The 16,916-nt window shown below is 36.5% G+C and overlaps 1 protein-coding gene across 1 annotated transcript; it reads left to right on the top strand.

The window, feature by feature from the left end:
• Window positions 1-14,015: 14,015 nt before the first annotated feature.
• On the top strand, window positions 14,016-15,821 carry LOC145074047 (dimethylnonatriene synthase-like). The gene is made up of 2 exons (XM_079020490.1): window positions 14,016-14,960; window positions 15,062-15,821. The coding sequence occupies exons 1-2, from the start codon at window positions 14,019-14,021 to the stop codon at window positions 15,689-15,691; spliced, it is 1,572 nt and encodes a 523-aa protein (XP_078876616.1). The 5' UTR covers window positions 14,016-14,018; the 3' UTR covers window positions 15,692-15,821.
• The last annotated feature ends 1,095 nt before the right edge of the window (window positions 15,822-16,916 follow it).

The raw sequence follows: 16,916 nt of genomic DNA, 5'->3' as shown, positions 1-16,916 counted from the left end.
TAACATGTCAAGAACCATCTACACTAAGTTAACTATAATAGGTATAGTAAATGTTGCTACTGCTACTACTCGCTAAAGTCACTACTCTCTACACTATAATACTTACTATTACCAGACAATACACTAGTAAGAGAATACACTATGATCAATACTAAAAGATTACTACACTATAACAAAAGAGAAAACACTAAACAAACAATAATACACTAACCCACTACGAGTTACTCTATTCGTTACCCACTACGCCCGGAGTTTTCCGACTGGAAGACGACACTACATGTATAGATCTATACGGGGCAGACGCTATTACATCCCGACTGTTAATTTCAGTCCGCGCCGTGCAGGCCCAGGGATGCCACTACTTCACTATACTGTGCATGACTGGGAAGGTCATGGGATCCTCTATTATCCTCACTATTAGTAATATACAAGGAATACACTATAACTACACTAAATTACTACACTAAACGCTAAACTACATCCCGAAGTAAGTAAGTATCTATCACTAAAGGAAGCTTGCACCTCTATCACTGATTACAGGCTTAACCTATTCTATCACATTACTATTTAGAGATTTGCTAATATACTTTTACAATAAAATGTTTTCAAAAATGAAGAATGCATACTTTTAACAGATTTTCACTTACAATGTATTTTCTGGAAAATATGGGATTTTCTAGGTTTTCCTGCTGCTTATAAATATAAATGGCACATTTTTCGCACTATTGCTTTTTATACAAAAACTCACACTAAACTCTTATGAACTCACTAGCTTTATGCTGATATTCGTTTTCAAAATAACTTGTATCTTCAGGTCAAAGATAGACAGGTACAGACGCAGCATTTTTGGAGAAGGTGGAGCATACAAGACCCATCTCTTATTTTTGAATTACTTTTGGTGTTTGTTGAACAATATAAAACATGCTTGTAATTAAATTCACTATGTAAATGTAATGGTTGTATGTTTCTTGTTTGCTATTATACAATTGTGATGATACTGCACATGACGTCCTCCACCCCGAGACGTATTCCGCCGTTATCGGTTTTGGGGTGTGACAGTATGCCACTTGTCAATAGGAGATTAAACTTATTCTTTTATTAGAATAGGGAGATTTCTAAGCATGTTTCCGACAAGAGACTTTTTTAAATTTTTTTTCCGGAATTTTTCCTACCAGAGACTTTTTTAACTTTTTTTTTTCCGGATCAAACTAAATCTAGGGGTAGGAATTTTCGGAGATATCCTTCTCCAAGTCTTCAAGAGGCAAATTGTGTTATAAAGTATAGATTGATGGATTGGTAGGTTCTCTAGCAACAAATAAATATATGAAGGATATGTGATGGGCTTTATATTTAAATATTGAAATAAATCATTGCATAGGTCTTAAAAAAGATTAGAGATCAAACTCATAAAATACTACAAACCACAATAGACCATTCGTGTAATTTCCGTCAACAATAATAGTAATAATAATAACTAGAACGGTTACCCCCGCGTAAGAAGCTTTCAATGTTGTTTTCGAATCGATAAATATGACAGACGTAGAAAGTGCAAGGATGAAAAGCCCGGACTTTACCACAGACCGTTTTTTTTCATGTTTTTATGAAAAAATGTAAAAGTTTTGACTACAAAGACCAAAAGTTTCAAAATGGCTAAAGAATTAAAGGGGGTAGGAATTAACAACTTTTTCTAAAAGCGATCAAAGTTGTCACACCATTAAAGATTTGTGACCAAACTTTAAATATTAAAAGGTTTCTAAAAAGTGTAAAATTATTGATTGTAAGGACCAAAAGTGTCAAAATGGCTAAAGAATGAGGAGCAAAGTCGCAAAAATGCCAAGTTTATTATTCCTAAGATTCATTTCTTTATATATATATATATATATATATATATATATATATATATATATATATATATATATATATATTCATAATAAAATATCAAAAAGCAAAAGAATAATAACAAAGACATAATATCAAATCAAAGGTGCAACTATCAATCAAGAAATATATTAATAAGCCCCTATCTTTCGACTTAATAAACTTAAAAAGAAAAAAAAAAGCGAACTACGACCCCGAATTTACCTCCATTACCCTTTCATTATTAGCATTTTCCCCCAATTTTCTCTAGTATTATCAGTCATCTCCACTTTATGGTTCCCATTTGTCTTTGTCATGGGTATGAATAGATTGGCATAATATTTACATAATCAAATTTTTGATTTTGCACTGCTTTGCTCATCATTTTGTCATCATGATTCAGCTGATGTTTGATATTTCATTTTGATAATTATATATATATATATATATATATATATATATATATATATATATATATGTATGAACCATCAAGTTGTTTTGTTTACAAGTCTGTATATGTATATATTTGTTGAATGACTTGTAATGTTATCGTTTATGCTTATTGTTCTGTATCGGAACATGACACCCCGAGTTTTGATTATATAATGAAAAATACATTTCTTTTATGAAATGCTTTGGTAAACATTGTTTTATCATGTTTTGTTTTTGGGAACAAATTCCGCAACTCTTTCAAATCAAAAGGATTTACTTTGAAATTATTTTAAAGCATAAATGAAAAATCAGTCTTTTCTGGCCGAGATTTTGGGGATGTCACAGTGTTCGACCTGTAAGTAGTTCAAAGCCGAACATCAGAGACCTCATGACAAGGTCGAGCCGTTAACCATCCCCATGTGGAAGTGGGAGGATATCACCATGGATTTTATCATAAAATTACCTAGGACGGCGCGAGGTGTTGATTCTATTTAGGTGATTGTGGAGAGGTTGACCGAGAGTGCACATTTTATTCCAATTGACGAGAGTATATCCGCCAAGAAGTTAGCAGATATCTATGTTCGGGAGGTGGTAGTCAGGCACGGGGTGCCGGTAATTGTGGTCTTAGACCACGATGTTCGTTTCACCTCTAGATTTTGGAGGAAGTTCCATGAGGAGTTAGACACTTAATTACATTTCAGTACCATGTACCACCCCAGACCGACGGTCAGAACAAGCGAGTGATCCAGACGCTCGAGGGTATGCTACGGGCTTGCGTAATGGATTTCGGAGGGAGTTGCGATACTTACATTCCGCTAGCAGATTTCTCCTACAACAACAGTTATCATTCTAGTATTGATTGACCACCTTTCAAGATGTTGTATGGAAGGAGGTGTAAGAGCTCAGTTTCTTGGGGGACAGGTCGAACATTGGGTCATGGGAAGCACTGACGTATTGCTTAAGACCACTGAGTTGATTTTGTAGGTACGCGATAGGATGTGGGTCGCGTAGAGTCGTCAGAAGAGTTATGCTGATCGACGTCATTCGAATCTCGATTTTCAGGTGGAAAACTTTGTGAATATGAAGGTGTCACCTTGGAAAGGTGTCATCCGATTTTGGAAAAGGGGCAAGCTAGGTCCCCGATTTATTGGCGCGTTCAGGATTTATGCCTGTGTGGGTAGGGGTTGCATAACGGTTGGATCTTCCTGATGAGCTCAGTCAAATCCACAACACTTTCCATGTATCTCAGGTGGATGAGCGTCTAAATTACGTGGATAAGCCATTGCAATTCATGACAGAAAGACTAAAACTCATTGTAATAAGGTCGTGAACCTGGTGAAGGTGCAATGGCAACACCGAAGGGGGTCCGAGTCCTATTTAAGCTCACTTATGACCTTGGAACCTCTTCCTTACTATCCTCTAGTGCCTTTGATCGTACCTAAAAACCTAGTTACCATTAAGTGTGATATTGGAACTTAAAAGTGACATTAGTGGTCCTTTTGGTGTGTTAGCAAGAAGACGAAGTTGGTGAGCAAGCCTTGGATGTGGTTGAGCTTCAAGATCCTGAGTCAACATCATCATGGGAAGCTTTTGGAGGTCAAAAGCTTCTACCTTGCTAACTCTTTTGATTATTAGAGCTAGGCTTTGCTTTAAGGTCATTTTGGGTCCATGGAATCTCCTTTCAAAGTTTAGGTAACTCCAGAGGCTAGAAATGCAAGATCTTAGTCCCTTTGGCATGTTAGGAGCATAGAAATGTAATCTTTTTGATAGGTTTGAATCCATACATGAGTTTAGGACATTTAAGTGAGCCTTGATAGACTAAAATGGATATTGTGCTCTCATAAGTCATGTTAAGGCATAAAGTTGCCAACTTTATAACCTAAGACCCTTATTATAATCGAGATTTGGTATTGAAGTTGATTGTCTGCATGGGTTAAGAGCCAAATGGTTGTTTGGGTGAAGCTGGGCAGTACGCCGAGCCTACTGCATGGCGGGCTTGTACGATGCGCATTCATTGATTACGCCTCGCATACGCTCCCAGTGAGCTTTTGGGCTTTTGAGTAGTTAGTGCCCTATTTAATTTTTGGGCCTTGATCTGTTACGGTGGATTGGGCCTTTGAACTTGCTAATGGACCTTAGGTGGCATTGTTGGGCCTTATGGCCCGTTATTGCTTTTGGACCAGGGATAGTTAGGCCCATTAAAGGAGAAAGACTTTTGGGCCTTAACTAGTTATGGGCCTTGTCCTTTTTAGGATAGGTGGGCCCATTTTTCTACTATGGGCTTTGTGTGTCATTGTTTGGGCCTTTTAGGCCATAGAGCCCGTTATTATGGATGGGCTAAATATGGTTAGGCCCATTATGCAATGGGTAAATGGGGCAGATTCTAGGAATTGGACTTAGGGTTTTGGCCCATGTCTTGAGTGTGTGACCTAATACTAATTAGGGTAATTTGTGTATATTCAGTGTGATTTTGTTGGATCGGTAGCCAAGTAGTTAGTATTTATTAACAGACCGAGGTGACTCTTCTCACTATATCAATGGGTCGAAGGCACCAATGTCAACCAATTACTTGACACGTGAAATGATAGTTTTATATTTGCTTGTTTGTCTGAAAGACCTCGGGGTAGCCCGAGGCACTTGCATGAAAGACCTTGGGGGTAGCTAGAGGCACTTGTATGGAAGACCATGGGGGTAGCCCATGGCATGAATGATGATGAGGGTAGCCCATGCCACTTGGATATTAGACCATGGGGGTAGCCCATGGCAAGTGTTTGTATGTTATGTGGTATTGTGGGAAACTCACAAAGCTTTTGCTTACAGTTTTTATTGTGCTTTCACGTACTTCCGGTTTTAAAGGGAAAAGCCTAGCTTGATGGCGCAACATTCACTCCCCACTGTTTCTGCACTCATTGATATTGTTACTCTGATTAATAAACATATTTATTGTGTAATGGATTTTGGAAACAATTTATGAATGTAATTTCTTTTTTGAAAATGAAAATTTTTTATTGGGATTTTGGGATGTTACACACAAAAAGGCCATAGTGTGTTTAGTTAAAAAAAATCAAAATTTCCGAAATAATCGCACACATACATTTTTTGACATTAAAAGCTAAAATTTGTCCTCGCAGTCCTCACCAATTTTTAAGTCCTCATTCGATCCTATATATATATATATATATATATATAAAGAGAGAGAGAGAGAGAGAGAGAGAGAAAGAGAGAAAGAGAAAAGTGCATGATGCTTTATGGATTTCAATCATCAATAGCATTCATGGTAATAATAATTGGATGGAAGATGGTGATAGCTTTAAATCGGTCACACTTGGAACATAATTGTACAATAGTGGAATCAATTGAATATTTGGGATCTTGATTCTAGAATGGTTATCAAAAACCAATTAGAAATTGGAAGAGTACGCTTTTCTAGTTGGATTGGTAGATAGGGGAAAGATCTTTGCAGCAAGAATTTCCTAGATTGTTTAGCATGGAAGCTAATCAGAACTGTATAGTGAGAGATAGAATAAATACTAGAGCAGGTATATAGGAGTGGAGAGGAGATATTCGAGTAGGTAGAAGTATAGAATAATTTGATCGGCTATTGGAAGCTCTTTCCTCGATATCGTTGTCCAATAAGAATGACAATTGGTTTTGTCCAGATGGTCCTAAAGAGAGTTTTTCGGTGAGTTAGCTAAAAAAGAAATTGAATAAAAAACTCAGCAGAGGAGTGGTATTAACAGATGGTGCAAATGGATTCCGAAAAAGCATAACATAATTTTTGGAGACTTTCATTGAGGAGGATAGTCGTGAAGGAGAGGTTGGAGAAGATGGATATGAATCAAAATCCTATCACTTGTGACATTTGTAAATCTAAAGAGGAAACAATTGCTCATTCCTTTTTAGAATGTGAGATGGCTGTAAAGGTTTGGGGAAAAGTGAAGCATTGTTGGGGTCTCAATAAAAAGGAGTTAAAGATTACGGAGGACGTTTTTTCTTGGTTAGAGACTGAGGCACATAATAAGGAAAAAAAATTGGATTTGATTTCTATTGGGATAGCCACCTTGTGTGGTCTGTGGAGAAATCGAAACAAGGCAACTTTTAAGAATTGTTCTAAGAAGGCAGAGGATATTTTGTCAAAATCCAAAGGGAGACTTTCCTTTGGATTAATAGTAGGGCCAACAGAGTAGAGATAGATAGGAGTCTCTAGAGTTTATCTCCTAGAATGACTATCAATCTCAAGTAATTTGTTTTTGATCTCCCCAATACCTGGCTGGGGTTTTGATCCTTTTAATATATGTTGACTTTTCAAATATATATATATATATATATATATATATATATATATATATATATATATATATATATATATATATATATATATAAAGTTGTAACGCTACTTTCTCCCTCACTTTATTGACCTCTTCTTCTCATCTCACATCGTGACGGCTGATAACCAAAACAAAACTACATACAAAGCATTTGGGCACTATTAGGAAAATGTCTTTAATGGAATACATTGTGTGTCATTAAAAGGTACATGTGACATATCAAATATAAGGTTTATTTTGGGTGGAAAATTAAAAGAATCCCTAAAATATCTTCCATGAATTGCAGTGGACTAGTATCGTCGAGAAACAATTTCAGTTTGCAATAATTTTTATCCTGGCAACAAAATCCTAAAGCCTTGGTGGCACATTTGATCAGTTTGAATTGACTTAATGTGCATGTTTCATTCTCGGTTTACAATAAAATTTGTCTCGTTGCATTGCATTGATACACAACTAGTGTGTGTATATATATATATATATATATATATATATATATATATATATATATATATATATATATATACTAGTTGTGTATCAATGCAATGCGACGAGACAAAAAATTTATTGTAAACCGAGAATGAAACATGCACATTAAGTCAATTCAAACTGATCAAATGGGCCACCAAGGCTTCAGGATTTTGCTGTCAGGATAAAAATTATTGCAAACTGAAATTGTTTCTCGACGATACTAGTCCACTGCAATTCATGGAAGATATGTTAGGGATTCTTTTAATTTTCCACCCAAAACAAACCTTGTATTTGATATGTCATACAATGGCGGACCTTAGTGGGGCATTTGGGGTCCCGGGCCACTGCTCAATTTCCGACATGCAGTTTAATTTTTTTTTCTGTTAGGTGCACCCCCTTGAAGTACGAGGGACATCCCTACTAAAACAGTCTGCGTTCGCTACTGATTTCATATGTCCCTTTAATGACACACAATGTATTCAATTAAAGACATTTTCCTAATAGTTCCCAAATGCTTTGTATATAGTTTTGTTTTGGTTATCAGCCGTCACGATGTGAGATGAGAAGAAGAGGTCGATAAAGTGAGGGAGAAAGTAGCGTTACAACTTTAGGAGGAAACCATCGTAATTAAGCAAGAGAATGAAGAGAAAAAAGAATGGTGAGTTCTCGGGATACAATTATGATACTATATTAATGTTGAATCCTCGTTATCCCATCAAATGATACAATACGAGTATATATATATATACAAATATAATAACCATTGGGCAGAAACATAAATAGAATATAACATGAGATACAATATAACAATATGAGTGAAAATCTATATATATGTTGGGCTAGTGAAGCCATAAATGACAAAGTTCAAGGGCCAATATTGTAACTTTACAATTAATTGGTTCATGTGTGAAGACTTGGAGTACATTCTAATGAAAAGCTTGCTACTGGTGAAATTGGAAATTTATACGTAGCTTCAAAGTCAAGAATATGCAATAGGCATGTGATACATTAAATGCATGAGACACACAAGTCATAAGTAGCAATATATATGTATATGTGTGTGAATTTAAGAAGAAGGTTACGAATCAAAAGACTATAAATATTCATTTTCTCTTCATTTGTTAGATACACAATAACCATAACATCATAGAGAGTAGATACACAGATAAATTAGTGAGGTATTAATTTTTGTGCAGAGCCTTATTTTTTGGTAGCCAAAAAATTACGAGTGATATCTTACAATTAGTGATCTGATTACAAGTGCAGAGTTTAGCTTTGTATGATTGTAATTTCCTTGGTGTTAATAAAATCCCCTCTCTCTCGTTCGCCCGTGGATGTAGGTCAGATTAGACCGAACCATGTTAAATATTGTGTTCAGTTTTGTTTGTAATTTTTCAGTAGTTTTTATTCTGCGAGTGTTACCGAAATCATTTATCAAATTTTAGAAGTGCTTAACTTGTCTCGTTGCATTCCCAACAAACTGGTATCAGAGCTATGGCTGAAGATGGGAAAGTTAAGATCGAAAAATTTGACGGTCAAGATTTCGGTTTCTGGAAAATGCAAATCAAAGATTATCTCTACCAGAAGAAGTTACACCAACCTTTGTCCAAAGACAAACCAGAGGCAATGACGCAGGAGGAGTGGGACTTGTTAGATTGGCAGGCACTCGGAGTGATAAGGTTGTCATTGGCAAAGAATGTCGCTTACAATATTGTTAATGTGAAGACAACCTACAATCTGATAAATGCGTTGTCTAATATGTACGAAAAACCATCGGCAGCAAATAAGGTTTTCTTGATTCGACAACTTGTAAATTTGAAGATGAAGGAGGGTGGCTTGGTGACTGACCACTTGAACGAATTTAACTCAATAATATCAAGATTGATATCCGTTGATATTAGATTTGAAGATGAAGTCATGACGTTGCTACTATTATCATCATTACCCGATAGTTGGTCTGACACAGTGATGGCCGTTAGCATTTCAGCCGGAGGTGCTAAGCTATCATTCGAAGGTATTCACGATTTAATCCTTGGTGAGGAGGAACGCATAAGGAGTGTCGAAGAATCTTCCAGTAGTCTTCTAACTACTAAAGGTAGAGGAAGAAAGACCAACAGAGGAGGTGGTGGTAAAAGAAGATCGAAGTCAAGAAAGAGAGGTCAGTCGAAGAACAGGAAAGCTATTACCTGTTGGAACCGTAATGAGAAAGGTCATTTCAGAAATCAGTGCCCAAAGACTTCGACGGATAAAGGAAAGAAGGAAGTAAATATGGCAACAGATTCTGAAGATGATGCGCTCATGTGTTGTGTCGAAAACTCAACTGAATCATGGATCATGGATTCTGGTGCGTCGTTTCATGCTAGTCATTCCAGAGAAGTAATGCATACTTTCAAGCAGTACAAAGGGAAAGTTAGATTAGTAGATAAAAAGAGTCTGGATATTACTGGAGTTGGGGATGTGGTCCTCAAGACAACCTTGGGTACGAAGTGGACTTTGAAGAATGTTAAGTTCATTCCAAACTTGAAGAGGATGTTAATATCTGTGGGGCAGCTTGATGATGAAGGTCACCATGTTACATTTGGTGATCATCAGTGGAAAGTGACAAAGGGAAACTTAGTTGTTGCTAGAGGTCAGAAGCGGGGTACACTATATATGGTGGAAGTTTCTGATGCTGAAGTACATGTTGTTGAAGATGTTGGGATATCCACTCTATGGCACCAAAGACTTGGACATATGAGTGAGAAAGGAATGAAGATGCTAGCATCCAAAGGAAGAATACCAGATTTGAAGACTGTGACAGTTGACTTCTGTGAGCCATGTATTATGGGTAAACAAAAGAAGGTTATTTCACAAAGATAGGTCATCCGCCCAAGTCCATGAAGTTGAAATTAGTTCATTCAGATGTTTATGGCCCCACTTCAGTTTTTTCAGTGGGAGGGTCCTGATATTAAGTTACTTTCATTAACGACTGCACAAGGAAAGTTTGGGTTTATTTCTTGAAGCATAAGTCTAAAGTTTTCAACATATTCAAGAAATGGAAAGCTATTGTAGAAAATGAAACAAACTTGAAAATCAAGTGTTTCAGATTAGACAATGGGGGTGAGTACAGAAGCAAAGAATTTGTTGATTATTGTGCTGACCAAGGAATCAGAATGCAGAAGACGGTTCCGGAGACACCTCAGCAAAATGGAGTAGCAGAGAGGATGAACCGCACATTGAACGAGAGGGCTAAAAGCATGAGACTACATGCAGGTTTACCCAAGATGTTTTGGGCAGATTCGGTCAACACAGCTGCATATTTAATCAACAGAGGACCCTCAGTCCTCATAGGGTTCAAGATTCCAGAAGAGGAATGGCAAGGTCGGGAGATTTCGCTCAAACACTTGAAGGTATTTGGTTGTGTCTCATATGTTAAAGTTAAAGACTCGGAGAGAGACAAGCTAGAGGCAAAGGCAAGGAAGTGCACCTTTATAGGTTACGGGTTGGATGACAGGGGGTACCGCTTCTGGGATAATGAGAATAAGAAGGTTATCAGAAGTCGGGATGTGGTGTTCAACGAGAATGCTCTATACAAGGATGAACTTGCAAAAAGCTCCAACAGTGACAAGTAACCAAAAAAAGGATCAAGTTGAGTTAGAAGAAATCTCAGATGATGACGTTGTAAAACCTATTAGTACTCCAAAGATAGGTGAAAGTTCAAGAAGCAGTGGGAGCTCTCATGTATCTAGAGATAGTGGGAGCACAGTGGATAGTAGTTCATAGGATGAGGTCGCAAATGATGTAGAAACTGAAACTCCTATTATCTGTAGATCCACTAGAGTACGAAGACCTCCAGTCAGGTATTCTCCTTCAGCTAATTACTTGCTGTTGACTGAGAATGGTGAACCTGAGTCTTATCTAGAAGACTTAAGGATGAAAGATTCCATACAGTGGAAGAAGGCTATGGAAGACGAGTTGAGCTCACTTGATAAGAACGATACATGGTCCTTGGTCAAGCTCCCAGCAGGGAAGAAAGCACTACAGAACAAATGGATGTTTCGGGTTAAAGATGAGATTGATGGCACCAAATGATACAAGGCAAGGCTGGTAGTCAAAGGGTTTCAACAAAGGAGAGGAGTTAATTATAATGAGATATTTTCTCCAGTTGTAAAGATGACTACAATCAGAACGGTCTTGGGTATTGTAGCGTCTGAAGATCTCCATCTAGAGCAGCTAGATGTGAAGACAACTTTTCTCCATGGTGACCTGAAAGAAGACATCTACATGACACAACCAGAGGGTTTTCCCACAATTGGTAAGGAAAATTTGGTGTGCAAACTGAAGAAAAGTTTGTATGGATTGAAGCAAGCTCCATGACAATGGTACTTGAAGTTTGATAGCTTCATGCAAAGGAGAGGGTACAATAGATTTGAAATGGATCACTGTTGTTACTTGAAGAAATTCAACTCCTCATACATCATCCTTTTATTGTATGTTGATGACATGTTGATTGTTGGGTCTGACATGTAGAAGATCAACAAGCTTAAGAAGCAGTTGTCCAGAGAGTTCGAGATGAAGGACCTAGGGGCTGCTAAGTAGATATTGGGCATGAGCATAGCCAGGAACAGAGGTGTGGGTACACTAAAACTTTCACAAGCTAAGTACATCAAGAAAGTTTTAGAAAAGTTCAGCATGGCAGATGATAAAGCCAGAAGTACACCTTTGGGAAGTCAGTTGAGACTCTCAAAGAGGCAATCCCCAAAGACGGAAGAAGACAAGGAACAGATTACTAAAGTTCCCTACGCATCTTCAGTTGGTAGCTTGATGTATGCTATGGTATGCACCAGACTTGACATTGCTCATACAGTGGGAGTTGTGAGCAGGTTCATGTCAAATCCAGGAAAAGAGCATTGGGAGGGAGTAAAGTGGTTGCTATGCTACTTGAAAGGAACATCTGAGGTTGCCCTATGTTTCATAAGAAAGGGTGTAATCTTAGAAGGGTTCACCGATGCTGATTTGGGTGGATGTCTGGATTCAGGAAAGAGCACAACAGGTTATGTGTTCATGATTGGAGGTACATCAATCAGTTGGATGTCTAGGTTACAAAAGAGTGTTGCTCTCTCAACCATTGTGTATTGCATTGTCATAACCAGAGTGCAGTTTACTTGGCAAAGAATCCAGTGTTTCATTGTAGAACGAAACACATTCAGATGAGGTACCATTTTATTCGAGAATTAATTAATGATGGAACTCTAAATCTGAAGAAAATCCTTGGAATGAAGAATCCAACAGATATGTTCACCAAGGTGGTTACCACCAAAAAGTTGAAGCTTTGTATGGCTTCAACTGGCCTTTTAGAAGTTTGAGAAAAGGCATGGTAGAAAGAGAGAGAGAGAGAGAGAGAGAGAGAGAGAGAGAGAGAGTGTGTGTGTGTGTATATGTGTGTGTGAGAGAGATTAAGGAATGTTGCAAAGCTTTTGAATGGCAGAGAAATAATAAGTCATTTAAGTCTCCAAGTGGGAGATTGTTGGGCTAGTGAAGCCATAAATGACAAAGTTCAAGGGCCAATATTGTAACTTTACAATTAATTGGTTCATGTGTGAAGACTTGTAGTACTTTTTAATGAAAAACATGCTACTAGTGAAATTGGAAATTTGTACTTAGCTTCAAAGTCAAGAATATGCAGTAAACATGTGATACATTAAATGCATGAGACACACAAGTCATAATTTGCAGCAACATATACGTATATGTGTGTGAATTGAATAAGAAGGTTACGGCTCAAAAGACTATAAATATTCATTTTCTCTTCATATGTTAGATACACAATAACCATAACATCATAGAGAGTAGATACACAGATAAATTAGTGAGATATTAATTTTTGTGCAGAGCCTTAATTTTTGGCAGCCAAAAAATTACGAGTGATATCTTACAGTCAGTAATCAGATTACAAGTGCAGATTTTAGCCTTCTATGATTGTAATTTCCTTGGTGTTAATAAAATCCCCTCTCTCTCGTTCGCCCGTGGATGTAGGTCAGATTAGACCGAACCACGTGAAATATTGTGTTCAGTTTCGTTTGTAATTTTTCAGTAGTTTTTATTCCGTGAGTGTTACCGAAATCATTTATCAAATTTTAGAAGTGCTTAACTTGTCTCGTTGCATTCCCAACAAATACATTAACACTTTTAATATAAAAAACTCTTTAAATTAGGGCCACACTGAGTAAATGTAAAATTTGCTTTTTATTCGGCATAACACATGCATATCATAACAAGCTATCATTTGACGCGAACTAGATTGGGAATGAGATTGATGTTAATAGGATCGAACACCCAAAAAGGGGAACGAGATTGATGTTAATAGGATCGAACGTCCAAAAAGATAGAGTGACAGATACTCAGTTTTTAAGTCTCTAAACTATGCAAAAGACACGAATATCCTTATTGACTTTAGTCTTGTTCACAAAGTTTTGCCCGTGTAAGGCTTTATGATGCTCTACTTAAACGCCGGCGGTAATGTGACGGTGGCTTGCTTTACCGCCAGTAAACACCACCCCATAATATCTTTTTTTTGGCGATGGTAAATTTTATAGGTAATATTCCACCAGTGGCAAATTATGCTATCTAACTACTGATTCGTCGATGAGAATTTAACTTTTTATTTTTATTTTTATTTCATACGCTAAAAAATATCACTATATACCCTTCTTATTGGTAAATTGTGGCAAGAATGATAAAATTCTGGCGTGGCCCCTGTGCTATGTGTCATATTTTTACGATAGACAAAACAACTACCAAAGCCTAACCAGCATCTAGCCTTATCAAATTGTGATGAGGTCATCAGTACGTGAACACTAGATTTTTGTTTCCGTCTAGACTGTCATTCATTATAAATGTGAAGTTCTGGTTATGCTTCCAAAGTAAGAAAACAAAATACGAAACCTTATCAACATGGAAGATTTTACTCAATTTCTACTAGTTATAGGGCTTTTGCTTTTGGTTCTAATATGTCATTACAAAAGAAGCAGAAGAAACAACACAAGAAAAGGCATCAAACTAGTAGCTCCAGAACCATCAGGGGCATTGCCTTTTCTCGGCCATCTTCATTTCCTACGAGGTCAAGCTCCTCTAGCACGGGTACTTGGAAAAATTGCTGATGAATACGGACCCGTTTACACTCTACGGCTTGGAAGTCGTCAAGCATTGGTTGTGAGCAGTTGGCAGATGGTCAAAGAATGTTTTACAACCAATGACAGAAATTTTGCAGCCAGGCCGAACATGGCAACCAGCCGGCACATGGTTTATAATAAAGCTGGTTTTGCACTGGAATCAGGACCATATTGGCGAGAGATCCGAAAGCTGGTCACTTTGGAACTCTTTACAAGTCATGGTCTTGAAAAGTTTAAGAATGTTCGTAGCTCAGAAGTGACAAACTTCATTAATGGGCTCTCCTTGTTTTCCCAAAAGAACGCAAACGAAGCATCGGTAATAGACATGGGCAAGTGGTTTGAGAACATAACGTTCAATATAACTATTAAAATCTTAGCCGGGAAGAGATTTTCTATCACGGGTAGCAGTGAAGGTAACAACGAAGACTTACATGTACATGAAGCCATAAAGAAAGGGATGTACCTTATGGGCGTTTTTATTGTTTCTGAATTCTTTCCATATCTGGAATGGATGGATATTGGAGGTTATGTGAAAGCTATGAAGCAAGTGGCAAAAGAGGTTGATGGAGTTATCGGAAAGTGGCTTGACGAACATGTTGAGAGGAGAAAAGAGTATGATGGTGAAAAAGAAGCCGACTTCATGGATGTGATGCTCTCAACCCTGTCAAAAGATGCTGAAATGTTCGGCCATGGGCGTGAAACCATCATCAAGGCGACAACAATGGTTCGTAACTATGTTTTGCTCTCTCTCTATTTCTACATTTAATCGTCTCTTGAAACTTGAAAGCAATTTATACTATAATATGGTTAAAATGATTTTCATAGGTTCTCATGATCGGGGGTTCAGAAAGCACTGCTTTGACACTTACGTGGGCACTCTCTTTACTACTGAACAACCCTCACATCCTAAAAGCTGCCCAGAAGGAGCTTGATATGATTGTAGGAAAACGGAAATGGGTCGAAGAATCGGATATAAAAAACCTAAGGTATCTACAAGCCATACTGAAGGAAAGTCTCCGAATGTACCCACCAGGTCCCTTGGCACCCCCTCATGAGGCCATTGAAGACTGCTATATTGGGGGTTATCATATCTCCAAAGGGACTCGTCTGATTGTTAACATATGGAAGCTACATCGCGACCCACAAATTTGGTCGGATCCTCATGATTTTCGACCAGAGAGGTTTCTAGAAGAACACTCGGACATAAATTATCAGGGTCAGAACTTTGAATACATTCCTTTCAGCACTGGAAGGAGAGTGTGTCCTGCAATCACATTAGCTTTCGAAGTAGTTCACTTGACACTTGCTCGGTTGCTTCAGGGGTTTGATTTGTCGACACCAATGGGGAAGCCTGTGGATATGAGCGAGGGCTTGGGCATTGCCTTGACTAAGGTGAGGCCACTTGAAGTGATTATCACTCCTCGGCTTTCTCCAGAGCTCTATCAACACCTTTGACATCGATCAATGGGATTATTCTGGAGTGGCGATGAAGCTGCTTGCTACGTATGTCATATTTACATATGTAAGAAATAAGACCCCGCAACGATTTACATCAGCTCTCCGTGAATAATGTAGAATGTTGTATACAAGGCTAGCGTGTTTATCTACTTTAATAAATAAATGAAGTTTTTTTTTTTTTTTTTAATATTGTAATTTTATTAGTTTTTATTTTATTAATTTCATATAATATTTTAATATAATAATTACAATAAATATAGTAATAAATGGATATCAAGTTATATTTTAATTTCAAAATCCTCAAATTAAAGATTATTAGTTTTTTTTTATTTAAATTATTAGTTTAAATTTAAAAGATAAAAAAATTCAATAATAATAGTTAATTTTTTATTGTCTTATACATTAAAATGCTCAAATATTTTGACTTTTATATTTAATATATATATTTTTTAAATTAACCCATATACTATATGGGTCTCACACTACTATATGAAAAACAAAAATACCAATACTTTATATTTTCAATTTACTTAAGAATCCATAATGTTTTAATTTTTTACTTCGCTTAAAATATATTTGGTTAATCTTTTATTTTTGAAAAAAATTATTTTATGAAAAGTAACATTCTACATCGTCATATATATTTATTAGACAAAAAATAGTATTTAATGTGTATTTTTTATAATGTTCAAATATGAAATATAAACTAATATATAGATTATTAGTAAGAAATAAAAAACAAAACGAAATTCGAATAGATCTTATAGTATATTATATCTCTTCATTACTTATTGCACCCCATTTAATTTGATTTATTTGTCATTTGTTTGTTCTTTTTGTTTTGTTGTCTTTATTTTTATTATTATTATTATTATTATTATTATTATTATTATAATAGTAATAAATATTATTGTAATAATAATATTTTTTGTTATAGTAAAATTCGATCGGATTTAGTTAACGAGTTATTATGTATATCAAACATTACCCGATGATTTACAGACTTGATCAACAAAAATTATTCATTGAATTTTGTTGGATCAAATTTTGCAGTAGTTGAATATTGATTTGTTATGTCGAACACTGCTTCAATCATTGCAAACAAATTTGGTGTTACTGCTAAATTTATAAATACACAAAGTTTTAGTCGACGTGCTTTTCATTAAATTTTTCGTCCGTAAGACATTCCACGTTATGTAGTTATTGTTAACGCTCTTATTTA

Source organism: Lactuca serriola, chromosome 9 (genome assembly GCF_051521515.1).
Source record: "Lactuca serriola cultivar US96UC23 chromosome 9, Lser_US96UC23_V15, whole genome shotgun sequence".
NCBI classification, from domain to species: domain Eukaryota; kingdom Viridiplantae; phylum Streptophyta; class Magnoliopsida; order Asterales; family Asteraceae; genus Lactuca; species Lactuca serriola.
This window is presented reverse-complemented; position numbering and strand designations above follow the sequence as displayed.

Coding starts and splice junctions, on each gene's coding strand:
- LOC145074047 (XM_079020490.1), top strand. CDS start 14,019: ATGGAAGATTTTACTCAATTTCTACTAGTTATAGGGCTTTTGCTTTTG. Junction 14,961..15,061: donor TCATCAAGGCGACAACAATG/GTTCGTAACTAT, acceptor TGATTTTCATAG/GTTCTCATGATCGGGGGTTC.